The 14869-nt window shown below is 46.0% G+C and overlaps 1 protein-coding gene and 1 non-coding gene across 3 annotated transcripts in view; one reads left to right on the forward strand and one right to left on the reverse strand.

The window, feature by feature from the left end:
• The window catches only part of LOC135388836 (neuronal acetylcholine receptor subunit alpha-10-like), a 190157-nt gene that overhangs the window by 39296 nt on the left and 135992 nt on the right, over positions 1–14869 (reverse strand). For both annotated transcript variants that reach the window (XM_064618682.1, XM_064618681.1), the window contains exon 2: positions 12196–12386. In XM_064618682.1, the coding sequence (XP_064474752.1) occupies positions 12196–12386 (191 nt within the window). The remainder of the gene's footprint in view (positions 1–12195; positions 12387–14869) is intronic.
• On the forward strand, positions 11109–11180 carry Trnap-ugg (transfer RNA proline (anticodon UGG)). Its single transcript has one exon. It is a non-coding gene; the product is annotated as a tRNA-Pro (tRNA).

A 14869-nucleotide genomic window follows, 5' to 3' on the forward strand; every position in this document is an offset into this window, starting at 1 on the left:
AACTTGCAAGTCAGCATGAGCGTATATAAGAACAATGCTCCTTGTGTCTACTATACGATTTAATTATATGTTCCAGTTTGATCGCTCAAGTTTCGCTTTTCTTTCTCAGATAGCTTTAGTTCGCTTCATTCAGCTTTATTTCATAACTTTATCTAATTGGATCCGTAAAGGATCGCGAAAATTCAGGTCCCATAACCGAATTGTTAGCGTAAATTATTTCCGTTTATGTTGAGCGTGCGATATTCGTTTCTGTCTCTGCTACCGTTTCTGTTTCCTTTCCCTGGCTGAGTGTCGTCAATCCAGTGCCGCCAGCGAACACTGAAAGCGACTGCGACCGACTGGGTACCGCGCACAGGACGCAACAATATGTCCTGTGTCCTCGACTGTGCCAAGCTCCGAGGAGTTAGGCGACTGACTGACTGACTGAATACGCAGTCTGAATGGTACAGGGAACATGGGTTCCCTTGGAATATACACGTCGATGTTTTTGTGCTTATCAGTGACCATACTAAACTACTGCTTACTTTTCCCTCGAATAAATTGTGGCAACTGGTTTTCGCCAGACATGTACAAAATACCGCGCAAAAGTATTTGAAACAAGATATTGAGTAGAAAGAGTAGAATATAATTAAAATAGAGTACAAAATACCTCAAAATAAAAGTACTTAAAGTAGAGTGTCATGTATTTCAAAGAGTACTTAAGATACATTTAGGATACTCCTGCGAGTTGAGAAGTTTGCGGCAGCACGAAGACGAGTGATGAACTAATAACTAAACTAAAGTACCGAGCAGAAAATACCGAGAGTAGTATACAACACAATAAAGTATGCAATACTGTAAAGTAATATGAAGCAAAGTAAAGCACACAATTTGAGATATAGTATGCAATAATGTTATGAAAAAGTAACTAGTAAGATACTAAATACAAAAAGTATGGGAAATACAGTATTTTAAATGCAATATTATTTCTTTTTAAGTGTTAAAAGAGGTCAGCGAATACTTGTCTTGCTGCTCGTTAAAAAGAAAAATATTCACCCGAACAAAAGAAGAAGAAAAAGAAACTTCAAATGCGTACAAATCTGGCTTTCACTAGATGTTGGAGCTCGTATGGATTGTACTTGATGAGGTGCGCAAATCAGCGTCTTAGCTCTCCGCAGCAGCACCTGGAAATATGCGTCGGCTTGTGGTTCGTCAATATCCCTTCATATAACTTGCGCAGGGCGGGACTATTTGCACCGAATAATGGTGCGCAGTGTCGTGGACAACCAAGTTCATTATAGACTGAAGTGATGCAGAGGGTAGGTTCATTAAGGTTGATTGTATCCGTAATGAAACTCCGTTTGCCTGAACGGCAGGCCTCGGTCTCCGTTCGGCGATCGTCGTCAGTTAGCATCGTTCGAGGAGAAGTGGTGAAGTACACCGTTTCTACTTATAATTACCCGGGAGCCTTAGGACGTCGACTCACGGCATACAAGACCACGAACACTGATATAACTTCACTGTTGTGCCCTTTAGCGATCTATAGAAATCGTGACTAACAAATCTAGTCATTAGCTAAGCCCCTGAACATTGCGCAACACCACCTCCAAACCGAGAAGGTGATGCCAACCCCAAATAGCTTGTGTTACGTGGATAGTACTATGAGCCATGACACAGGCCTACAGCCAAATTGCACCAGATATAAAAACAGCTGGACGTAGCTGATTTGGGGATAAAAAATGTTGCTCGATAATGCTAATTGGCTCTAATTTTCAAGACACAGAGGGGTGAGTATTACGGACTTTTGAAAAAGCTGCGTTGCAGGACCCCCCCCCCAACCCCCCCACGCCATATCCACAAAAAGCAAAAAAAATACTGCTGCCTTTATAGACCAATGTTGAACAACCGAAACCGACACAGAGTCGATAACGTTTAAAAGTCAGAACGTAACAAATACTGAGCCCAGGTTTAAAACCGCAACAGGTGTCGTTAATGCGAGAACCCTTCATGGAACTACATATCCTTGCAGCACATAACACACAAACGACCAGCAAGACAGGCTCCAGGGACAGACACAATCAGCTCTCGTCCCTGTCTTGATCAACCAAGGCTCAGGTAAATGTTACCAATAGCTACATACCCTTATTCCCTTTTTGTTGTTATTCCCGGAGACATTCATGCGAACAAAACGTGTAACTAATTGGTAGAGTTTGCTTCATACTTAGCTGGAAAAGGGGCAAAAAGAAACCCGTTTACCGTTTTACCCTTTACCGTAGCAGCAGGCCTACAATTTATACTGCTGGCTTATTTGACAGCCTGGGTGCTCAGTATACAAGTGGCACAAAGTTTTTTTTTTTATCGAATATTCATAATTAACATTACCAGCAACCCTGTGTCTAAGACCCGACACGAACTCCGCAGTTCCCGCCATGTGCGGCGGCTAACATAAACATGCCAATAACAATGGGAGCGTACAGCGACATCAGTTGACCGCTACCATCACCACGCAGGCTTGCCGGACGTGGCCGTTCCGTTACTAATTTCCGCGATGTACCAATGTTCTTGCATTTTGAGATAATATATGTCGGGAACTATCTCGTTTGAACAAACTTTTGAAAGGAAGTTAAAGAAGCCGGCTACTTAGCCCGTGACTTACCCGGGGGTGGGGGTGGGAACATGTAACACTTTTGCTCGACGAACGGGAGATTGTTTCCCACCAGGCGTCGTCCCGCGTCTTTTCGCCGCAATTTCAGTCGTGATTAAAAAATATTTAGTCTTCTGTCGCACATAAAATTTGCAGTGTGGGTTTCTTCCGGGATAAGCGTTCAAATGCCGCTGCCAATATTAACAGCCTGCCTGCCGCTTTACAGTACCTTTAACGCTGTGAGCAACAGGGGGCGACTAACGCGCGCAACAGAATTCATAAGCGCTAAGGTCAGTAATATTCTATGAGCTTAACACGCACATGAGAAAGCAGCGACGCCAAACGAGGAACGAGCACTGTTTGTTCTCGACTCTTTCGAGTCAGCGGCTTTATGGATAGTCAAGGCAGAAATTCGCCGCTTGAGTCACGTTTTAACGGCTAAGGTCAAATGTACCAGAAAGACTGAACGAGCAAGTTGCACAGAAACGGAAATATTTCGTTCTGTGCTTGCGCAGAAATTTCGGACTTGGTATGTGCCGGACAAATATTTCCCCCAACTCAGAAACATTGGAACAGTTCTTCGTTTAACACCGTTGCCAATTTGGATTTCGCAGGCTTCTGCGAGTGTGGCTACTACTATACCACTGTTTGCTTTCCATCAGAATGTATACCACAATAGAACAATTTGAATGGAGTTGGCAAATTCATTCAACACATGTTACGATCATTATGATGAGGCCCCATTGGCGAGGAACTATAGTGTCTGAGATATACTGTAGAAGTGGTTTTTTCCGCGCGGAATTATTTTTCGCGTTTTTCGCGCATTCCTCCAAAATAACTAACTCTGGCCATATGAGAGCCAAATCGTGCGGTGTTCGACGCTATACCGTGACTACCCAGACCCTTTCTACTCCATACAGCGTTGGTAGTTTGAGCAAGCCGCAGAAGATTGTTTTATCCCACCAGGCAAGATGTAAAGAAATGAAAATTGATCACGCTTTTGTTACTCCTACAAACGCGTTGCACTGTACCACTATACCACGAAGCCGCAACATGCCTTTCCCCGCCTTCTCAAAACTAGCTTGTATGATAGTGCGACATATCAATCGAACTTTCAGTGCCCTGAGTGATAATGAATGAGAACTGCTAAAATGAACTGGCTGACCTGCACACGGCCAGTACTATGGCCTCCTGCAGGGTCCCTAAAGGCCATTGCACAGGGCCTTTCCTCCCATGTCTGTGAGGAGAAGAAAGGGATTGACATAGAACGCCGCCATCCCCGTGAACAACGGATGCCTTAGTACGTGCCGAAATATGCCCGAGTATTGACCGCGGCACGATATGCAAGAGCAAAGCACTTCCAGAAACCTGTGTCGCGAATTTAAGTTCTCGTGAATCACTCCTCAAACCAGCTTTGTTCGAAAACGCGAAAATATTTTCCGCGCGGAAAAAAAAACACTTCTACAGTACGTTGGGGTGAAGCTACAACGCTCCGTTTAAGCTAGCCACTCATCAGGCATGGATATTTCTGCAAGATGGCATCACCATCAAACAGCTGAGGTTTTTCGAGCTACGGCGCAGTCTTCTCCAACAGTCTCACAATAGACCTAATATATTGTTGTTCTTTGAGGAAATTTATTGAACGTAATGGGTATTGTGGCACTAAATACAACTTGGTCACATCAGGGGCAGCATGAAGGAGTGGGTGACGGGGTGGGGGTGGGGGTTAGTATACGTCATGGGCCGACTGGAGAGGAATGTCACATTAATTCTGCTACGCGCAACACGTTCCCTTTCAACAGGCAGTTGTTTGTTGTATCCCATTCAAGTTGTTTCTGCTATGGTTATAAATAAATAGAGAGATAAAGGATGCATGTATGAACGTCTGCACTAACATTTCTGCGACGGAAAGAAAACGAAAACTGCAAGAGCATTGATGCGAGGGTTTTGATCAAACGTAGACATGCATGATGCGGAAAGAAGACAGGACGATACAGAGACGACCGCTTTGTATTCTTTGTGACCGGCACATTGCGAGTTAACGCACACACTTACGTCTATACCCAGTGTGGGCCCCAGGGTTACGTTCTTCACCGTGCAAATGCAACCGTGCAACCTGCCAGCTTTGGAAGCTTTTGAGTCTGGAATAGTTTTTGTAAGACGAGGGGTGTAAGCGGGGAGTGCTTCCCAGGCTGTATTCGCCAACTACCCCTAACTCCCGTTCCTTTACATACAATGCTTATGACAACAAAAAATAAGCTGAGCGAATTTCGGAATTGCATTCGTAAAAACAATGATCATAAAGCTCAAATGAAAAAGAAACGGAAAGCAGGCCATAAAAGAATCCGCGCACAATGGCGAAAAGAGCCGTATCCCATGGTGGCTTCCCCTAACTCCAGTGCTATCCAGAAAAGCGACCATTCATGCACCCGTCCACAACGCATGCGCAGACGTGCAGATTCTTTCCTCTCCGAAGTCTCATCGGAAATGTCTCCGATGAACCAGACAGCTATCGCTCTTGGTAAAATAGCTGAAGGATTCGCGTTAATTCTGCCATAATTTTTTAGTAGGACCAGGTTTTGAATTTCGAAGTCTTTTACATCCAACACGATACCCTCTTTTGTCATTTCATTTGCCTTTTTCTTCCTCTTCTTTTTCTTTCTTTTGCATTTTGCACGAAACTAGGGCCGTGGCTGTCGAGCCATTTTATTCTTCAGGTGCTATGTGAGGCGTTATAAGACGTCATGTTCTGGAGTGCAGGAGGGTAAAAAAAAAAAACTTTCTCGTTCTGTGTCTCCGTTTCCGTATTGCGCTTTTTACCATCCTCATACCCAAGGAAACGTTGTCAATACAAGACGCAGTAGAATTTTTTCTTTAACGTTGCTTTCAAATGATTTACTCCGTTTTTCTGTAAAACAACGCCGGTTTTCTGAACGAGAAATAAGCTTTAATGTATGCTAAAGTGAACCTATCATACCAACCCCGGATAGTTCCTATTGTGCTAAAGTGTAATTGTAGTAATGATAAGTTTAAGCGGAAAGAAACGCAAATTTCATTAAATGACACTCAGTCGTCTGTTTTGAGGGACACTGACACCAATAGACTGAACAAATATGTTCATATATCCATGTTCAACTATACGAGCGGCAAGAAATGCAGTCTATAAACCGTAACAGTGTTATACTCCGTCGGAGAAATTGCACTGAAGCGCCTCCAAAGTGCTGCCTCTAGAGGGCCTTTCCTGTAACGATTCCGGCGTGCTTGTACACTTAACTCGCTCCTGTGACTATCAAAGGAAGGCGACCCAATGAGTCGATGCCCTATTTGGAGATTGAAGCTATCTGTGACTCAATCACTAATCGCCCGTGCTTTGTTCTTTCCTTTTTAGGGCCCTGCAGTAATGCCCCGTCGTAAACATGGTCATAATGGGTTTTTTCGGGGTTGTACAATCGATAGCGCGGTTGTATATCGAGGTACTGCCGTCATCGACGGAGTTGCTGCAACAGTTTTGTGGTGAGACACAAAAGTCGACAACGTCAGTGGATGGAGGTTGTAAAAAAATACGAGTATAATAAAGGTGGAGATTCTGTGAGTCGGCCAACTCTCGTAAAACTAAAACTGGTGTACTTTCCCAGAAGGTGTAGAAAAGGGTTGAGAACATGTTAAGTGGATTTACTCGCATCCCTTCATGTGTTGCTCTTTTTCCGTATTGACGGGACAGAAAGTCCTGCTGAACTTTCTGAAGGCAGTGGGGTCGGTTGTAGTGCAAGGACCTGTAGAACCACACGTGTGAGCCTTCCTCTTCGCCGACCCCCTTCCCCCCACCCCCTTTCATCCTTTCCCCGAGCAACGTGTGACGTTAACCCCCCCCCCCCCCACGTTATATAATGCCGAGATCTGCCACTACGCTACGCAAGTAGCTCCGCTGTATGCGCAGCTCCCTTGTTTCTCACTCTCCCCGGTTCTTGGTGGAGCGACCCCTTTGGTCCCTGTAGGGTTCGCAACATTGACACTGAACACTCGAAAGCACGATGTGCGTGAGTTCCAGGAAAACCTCGTTACCCCCCGGCACTTAATCAGGGAAATGACGCCTGGACGATGCACTGCTCGAAGTTACGGGGTGCACGGTTTGACAGCTGCGACCGTTGGCCGTAAATCTGGACCAGAGGGTGGGGGTTAAGAAGGGACGCTCCTGTCAAAGATTTTAAAACAATCCAACTGGGAGTCCCAACACTTTGAACCCGGGCCGTCCGATTGGTGGTCCTGGGTTGAGGTTGTGGTCCAGATTGTCACCCTTTTAAGGAGGTGTCGGAGCCCGAAGAGGGGGAGAGAAAGACTTTGCAGGGGTCTGGGACCCGTGTGAATTTTACCTCCAGCCCGGAGAGTTTTGTAGCAGTATGTGTAAATTGGTGTTGTACATAAGTGTAAATAAACCTCGTCGTTGTTGAGCCCCTTGTCCGTCGGACGTCTTTATGGAAATCAGTTCCCGATCATCGGACGTCACAGCGAACCGACCTTCCAGCTAGAGAAGCAAGTGGAGGAAGGAACTTTACTGTCCCCTCTCCCAAATAAGGGGTAACACCAAACAACTCCTGTTCTCACGGATCTGCATTAGTCCTGACGTTGCCCGCTTTGCGAGGCCGACTACGGCAAGCAGTTGCACCACCACCACCACCACCGTCACAACCACCACCGCCATCAAGGTTACGAGGAGCACGTGGTTTCTTCCGTGGACACATGCGGAAGAGTGATGCCGGTCTACGGAAAGCGAGCTTATTTCGTCAGTTTTAGCGTTTCTGCTTCTCGTAAAGCCACTAACAGCACAGCGTACACTGAAAGTGCATAGGGATAGAGGGGTCGATGAGGGTTGTTTTCTTCGCGGGTGTGTCTTTGAAATGAAACACTGCACTGACAAATCTAACTAGTCAGCCCAAAGTACTTGAACTTTCAGCACAGTGTTGCTCGGGGGATGACTTGGGCCTTAGATGTGCCCAAGGGTTCAACCACCCGCATTTTCATTGCATTGACGCAATAATAAAAGTGTTCTTGGAGTGTTGTTGTTTAATGTGTTGTCCCGGGGAACTCAAGCATATTCCGCTGCGGCTGAAACACAATTTTTTGCAGTCAGTCAGTGTAGTTTTTTACAGTTTGGGGAGTAACTTCGTTACAACAACAACAGATAAATTAATGATGATGAATGGAGGAAATTCAGACAGGTTCATTGAGTGAAGATATCACCTGACAGACCAACTGCTACGCTAATTGTCATACATGAGTTTTCTTTTTTCGTGGAAACTTCTCAACTTGGAGAATAAGAGCTTCTAAGACATCCAATGTTTCCGCCATCTTTGCAAGGAGACGCGCGAGGCAAAACGCTTGCGCGGCATCCGAACTTTTCTGCTATCCTATTGGCCAGTGCGCTTACGGTTACGGAGCTTGCGGGAGAAAAGTTGAAGTTGCCTCAACTCCTTGCGGAAACAATCTTGCGGGCGCCGTCTCTTCGTCGCCATGGCAACCCCCACCGTAAGCGCCCGTAACCCGTAGCCGCAAGCGTAAACGTGACAGTGTGAACCAGCCTTTAGAGGCCGACATAAACCCTATACTGCACTCTCGGGTTTCCCCGTCTATTCCGGACGCTGTCTCTAACGTCCACGTCCTGCCATTCGAGCGTCCCATATTTTGCGGTACACTTTTCTATACGACCCATGTTTCCACCGGAACGCGTGAGCGGATCCGCGTTCGTTGGAAATTATATACTGACTAGCCTGTTTCCTCGGCGCTTAGCGATATGAGCGCACTAAAGCAGAGTCAGGCGAATACCGTATCAGTTGGCACGCGAAATTCTGGATCAGCACGCAGACCGCTCGAAATCTGGCTACTTAGTTTACTTCGGCAAAGATAAATGCGAGTTTGAAATCAACAACACGACAGAAGTCTCGGCATGACGGAAGGTAATTGTTCGGAGGCTGGCACAAGCAAACAGACGCATAACAACAACAGCAACAATAAATGATGACGATGACGAACACAACACAAGCACCGAGGTGCCTAAGATAATGAAATATTGAAATATGGCACTCGTTGAAAAAGCCGGCACTTCCGCACCTCTTGTTAGCGCACATGACATATTCTCCTTTGGAGGGGCTGGCCCTGGCGAAAGCATGAGCAAACATTATGTCATTCGTTTGATCTTTTTCACCACCTGGTACAGTGGCGCGGAGACTTGCTTCGAACAGCGGAGCGCGTGTCCAGCGTGTCATCGGGCGCTGATAGACAGCTGGAAACGAGATTGGGATGATCCACTATCCCCTTGAAGGGAGTGTCGGTACGCACAACGGATGCGTTCGCCGCACCGCACCGTTTATCTGACGCATCCGTTGTGCGTACCAACTCTCCCTACAACGGGATAGTGGATCATCCCAATCTCGTTTCCAGCTGTCTATCAGCGCCCGATGACACGCGCTCCGCTGTTCGAGGCAAGTGTGCGCGCCACTGTAGCTATACTTATTGATGGCTCGATGGGTGGTCGCTTATGACGGCAGTTGCGCCACTTGACAGAAGGAAAATCTGATCAATCCATCAACAGTAAGCAGACAGAAAAGTCTGACGTTGGGAATCGTGGATGTCTCGAACGAAATGCCGTTATTGTTGCAACAATAACAGTCATACCCTGTAGTGCATACATGAGTGGAATTAAAACACTGTTGCATGCTTTACAATGCTTTACAATGACTGACTCCAAAATGGTGCCTTTGATAAACGCTGTTCCTGTGTGGTGAAATTTGCATATTTATGTGCCGTGCTGCCAACACACACAATATGTTCACATACGTACGTTGCTTAAGATATGTTACACTTTGCAGTGTACACCGAACTCAACTCAATATAAAAAGTGCACGAATGGCAACCGAGTTTGTTAATGAGGTGCACTGCAATTATTCTTGCATGAAGCATCGTTACACAAAGTGCATTGCACGATAGGAAGAGCTGGTCGCACCAGTGCGAACATGTGAATAGTGAATAGGGAACTTGCGAGTAGAGCACCTGAGAAGTAATTTTTGGGGATGGGGTGGGGTGGGGTGAGAATTTTTGTTAAGAGCAGCGGAACAAGTCGGGAGACGAGTTCAATTTCTCCTGTTTTTTTTTCCTTACAAACAAACAAACAAACCAACCAACCAACCAGTGCGAGCTAAGTTTCCATTTTTTTTCTTTCTACTTCTATTCTATTCTATTCTATTCTATGTATGATTTCCCGTGCTATGGTAATCTAAGCCCAAAAAAGAAGAACTCGCCGCTGCAATTTTCCGCGAACCATGCACAGCTCACATACTTGTGCCCATTAAATTCCGCGAATCCTGAGTGCTAATTTGGCGCTCGATTAGTAGAACCTGTGTTAATTCGAGTATTTGTACTTACAGCACGTCATAAAAACAGGGCATAACCGACGCCTTTGTGCTTTTTCTTTGACATACAAAAGCCAAACAACAACTTTACTGTGTAGCAGTTACGATCCTGTGTTTGCAACCAAATTATTGCCAATAAAGGTGGGTGAGTCCATAGATACAGTTCATGTTCGGTAGTGTTTGGTCATGTTATGCACGTTTCGTAAACGAGTGAAATAAATATTTTATTCACTTCTGTGTCCAACGCGGCACGGTAAACGTTTTAAACGCGTCCATTAAAAGCAGGAGTTGTGCGCACAGACAACATACAGAAAATAGAAGTGGACATTGAAAACAACGCACAACCAATTTCATGCATTAACTGGGTGAAAAAGCTGGAACTGGGTTGTATCATTGATGAGGACCTGCAGCTTCCTGAGTACGAACAACAACAATGCCAGTTCAGAAGTAGGCATACACAAACAGTCGTCAATAAAACAAGTGCACGTTTCATAACCTATGCGTGGGCGTCGGAATGTGGGGAAAGGGGAACGTTTATACTTTTTGCCCTCTATGACAAAGCAAAAAGCTCAACCGAAGAAGAAAAAAAAAGCGCAAAGAACCACTGAATAAGTTTGTGAAGGGCACCTCTATTGAGTGCCTTAGATTACGTGCGTGCTACATTACGTACGTGCGTGCGTGATGTTACATTACGTGCGTGCTTACCGTCGGTAAATTACTTTATTCGCACACACAGGAAAACACAGACTATTAGTCAGGTTTCGACAGTCGTGCCTTTACCGCTTTCTAAAGATGAGCTAGGCACATCCACCTCCAGCACACATGGCATGCGTCGTCTGCTAGCCCCATGATTCTTAGAGAGTACCGGTCACCTATTGGCGCGCGAGGTAACTGTAACACCCAACAGCGTATAAATATACGACCACGTTTCGACGTCATGCGACAGGTGGCGGGGGCTACAGTTGATGACAGATAACTGCATGGAATGCGACCGGTTTGAGAACCAGCAATGGCTGCATTGACCTACATGAATGGCATTAAAGTACTCGATGACTCATAACCGCAATTCACAGTACTTGTGTGGCTCGTTGGTCTAGGGGTATGATTCTCGCTTTGGGTGTGAGAGGTCCCGGGTTCAAATCCCGGACGGGCCCACCAAATTCATTTTAGTTTGGTTATATGTCGTACGGGCATACGCGGTTGCATCAAGGGGCCATTCCGAAGTGGTCTGGAGTCGTTCGGAGTACATTTTTGTCACCTCAACACATTAGGAAAAATGTCACTGCTTTCCACAGTTCCCTTCCAGCCAAAAACGAAACCACACCGCAGCCTATTATTATTTAATGTAACCGGTGTTGATTCACCCGGCCGTCCTCTTAGTATGTACCTCGATAAGAGTTTATTGGCCATTAAGTGACATTGCTTTCCCTTTTAACTTAAGAAGCATGGGCCCCCATTGAAAACCGTCGTCAACCAACTATGTTCTTTCTTTCTTCTTTCCCAGGTGCATTAAATCGACCAAATTTTCCCGCGGGCTACTTCTCGTGCGCGTTCCGTGAGTCCCTGCGAAGCTACGCGAGGTCCTTCTTGAAGCTATATATTTATTACATCTTTTTACGAGTCATTTTTTTCGCCACTTTGTACACTTCATAGCGTTACAGTCGGTCTGCTAGTTCGATAGTATAAACAAAATAAAAAAAATTTAAATTTAAAATAGAAAAATTCTAAAGCTAGGTAAGCTAAAATTTTAATTAGCACACTACACACACAGAAATTTACGTAGCACACATATTATCTTATTCGAACCAAGAAGTGATGCTGCAAAGCAATTCCTCTCGAAGTGATACGTAATGTGATTCTTTTTTTTTTCTTCAATGTTTGCGCCGCGAAGCAACTGTGGTTATGGCCGCGCAGCTGTGGCTATGAGAGGCGTACAGATGTGGCAGATGGAGAGAGATGACATAAGGAACGAGTGTGGGAGAGGGGGTTAGTATGCGACCTGGGGCCATCCTAACCACTATGCCACAGGAGCTGGTGTCATGCGATATGACTTTTTGTCTGTACTTCCAATTACTCCTGCGATTGAATAAACACGAGTATGTCTCTATACGCTTCATCCTCACGAGCTGCTTGCCCAAGTGTGACGTAAGTATGATGAATAGTGCTTACGAGGTCGAAGATCTGGGTGAGCGTGATGCCGAGTCGGATGATCACTGGGTCCGAAGAGTTCTTGACAGGTCGGACGCTATTGTCATATCCTCTCATCAGGGTCTCGAGAAGTCTTTTCTCGTCGTTCCATATCAATCTTTCCTCCTCCTTAGACGGCAAAGTCCTAGGGGTGTCGTTACTTGCGACTCCTCCTGGAAGAAAAGCACGCATGCTTGCCTCAATGGTGCACAGTGACGCTACACAATGTCGTAACCTGTCTGGATACCAAGAGCGGACATACAAAGGCAGGGCCCAACGAAACTTTTACTAAACTACTTTTATTTGATTTGCCGGACAGGTAAGAGCCTTCCGCCGTGGCTCCAGTGTTCTGCCGTCTCGTTTTCATTCGTATATTTCTTTTGTGTGTAATCTCCCGAGTTCGTTTTCCCTTTATGGTTCGGCTAGACTTACTTACGTTAAATATTGATTCGATTACGACCATTACACGGCCCTACGAACAGGAAAACGTGAATTTCTTAAAGGAGCACGGAAGGGCATGAAATACAAAGTATGTCAGGAGGAGAAATTAGGGTTACACGCTCTGGACGCATATTCGCGCAAGAAGTGCTAGTAAAGTGCGCAATTTTGGTGCGCAAAATAGCTCTCAATCTCGCTGGCCTTATACCCTTATCACACGGACAGTCTTGAACATAATTGAAACCAATAGCAATTGAACATGCGCGTAGCGCCCCCTTGCGCGCAACGTGTCAAGTTCTCAAACAGCATTAGGTCAAGTGCTCCCTGACAGGTTGACACGTTAAACGATAGGTGGCGCTATGCACATGTTCAATGAACGGCTCTGGTTCAATTGCCACTGGTTTAAATGACCATTGAAGACTGCCCTTGTGACTGGGGCATTAGACGCTCCTTCCCTCGACTGCCAGTCTGCGACCCATCCGTTAAATGCAGAGACGTTTATTAGGCCCCATACTATTAGGCCCTTATTAGCCCTATAGACGGCTATGGTTAAATTGTGAGGTGCGGGCCCTCTTTTCCTTTTTGTTTGTTTCTTTTTGCGGATGTATTTTGGTGCTGCGCGTCCCGAGCTGTAGCGGACGATTCCCGGCAGCCAATAAGAGTGCTCGGATGATCTGACGTCACACCGCGGAAGAGCCGGAAGAGGCACCGCGGAAGAGACACGACAGAAGGAGCCGGGAGAGTCCTTCACCGCTGCGCGCATTCTTGGAAACTAATTTTCTCGAGAAACGGGCGGAAGGAAATATTTATAAATCCCCAAAGGAAATATTTTGCGTGACAATAAGTCTCTTTATGTAGGAGGTTCACATATAGCCGTTTAAAACAAAGTACATGCGTGACGTGCCATACGACGCTCCTTTAGACGGGTCCTGTCCCGTCACATTTGGAAGAATAATATGTTGCTGATTGAGAGTTTGTCTTCAGAATACACCAAGCAAAGTCCTGTGTTGATGCAGACCCGGATGTTATTGTATAGCAGAAATCATACGGGGAGACGCCTTCGCTCACTTCATCAATTCACACAAATCCAAGATGTCTTATCGTAGAAAACGGCGCGTGCGCGCCTCCTCATGGGAAGGTGCGAAACGTACAGCTCACGTCAACCTTAATAATAACACCGAAAAAAATATGGTCTCGTTCCCGAGCGCGATTACAGCAACGCTTGGGGCTATGAAGAAATCTTAGCGGAACAAAATTATTCTGTTAGTTTAACTTGAGGATTTTGTAAACTAAACATTCCTCCAATGCACCCAGGCGTGGCTGTTATCGCGCTCGGAAATTAGACCGAATTTTTTTCAGTGTTATTATTAAGGTTGCCGGGAGCTATACGTTTTCTCATGATAACTGTCTGCTCCTCCGCAGGAAAATTTCTCGGTTGGCGTAGCTCTCCATCTATCGAGCTTTGCAAAGCGCATTTTTCGTAAATGTTTTACTAGAACGCGGATAAATATACACTAAAACCTCTCGAAACACTGTATAAGTGGTTAAAGGGACTATGAAATTTCCCGAACCCCCATACTTTTTTTCGATGGAAACCGTTCTTCCCGCAGAGAAACTAATATGCCACAAATTTTTCCGGACGAAATCGCTCCACTCTGCGAGGAGCGCGCGCTGGAAATGTCTCCTCCGCGTTCTTCCTCTCCCGAGCATATTTCCCTGCCGATGGTGTAACTGTACGGACCGCTCTTCGGTTCCCCGTTACGTCACCGGTGTTGCACAATGGCAAGTAATGCAGCGAGCTCGCGCTGTGGCTGCCGCCACTGCCGAAATCTGCCGATCGCGCGAAAGCTGGTGTCATGGAGATTTCCACTCCCGATGAACGCATACGCGGGATCCTACGGCGCATGCTCCTGGCGGGATTCCTCGGCTCGGCAACACGTCACGATGACGTGTTGCTGAGCCGGCCGTAGTCGCGTCAAGTTACCCGTTGTGTCTCCGCTCGGCAGCTCATCACGGCGCGGCGCCAGCTGTCCTCCCTTCGCCGCTCCGTTTAAATTTGCTCCCGAGAAATCCGCTCGCGCGACGAAAGTAAAATTTCGGTTCTAGACTCAGAAAAATGTCTTCTTTCGAACGAAACGAAGAAAAAAATCGTTTCATAGTCCCTTTAAATTTGCGCACTCTTAAAAATTAACTTCACCGCATAGCACGCTCCTAGGCA

Source organism: Ornithodoros turicata, chromosome 3, assembly GCF_037126465.1.
Source record: "Ornithodoros turicata isolate Travis chromosome 3, ASM3712646v1, whole genome shotgun sequence".
In the NCBI taxonomy this organism is placed as follows: Eukaryota; Metazoa; Arthropoda; class Arachnida; order Ixodida; family Argasidae; genus Ornithodoros; species Ornithodoros turicata.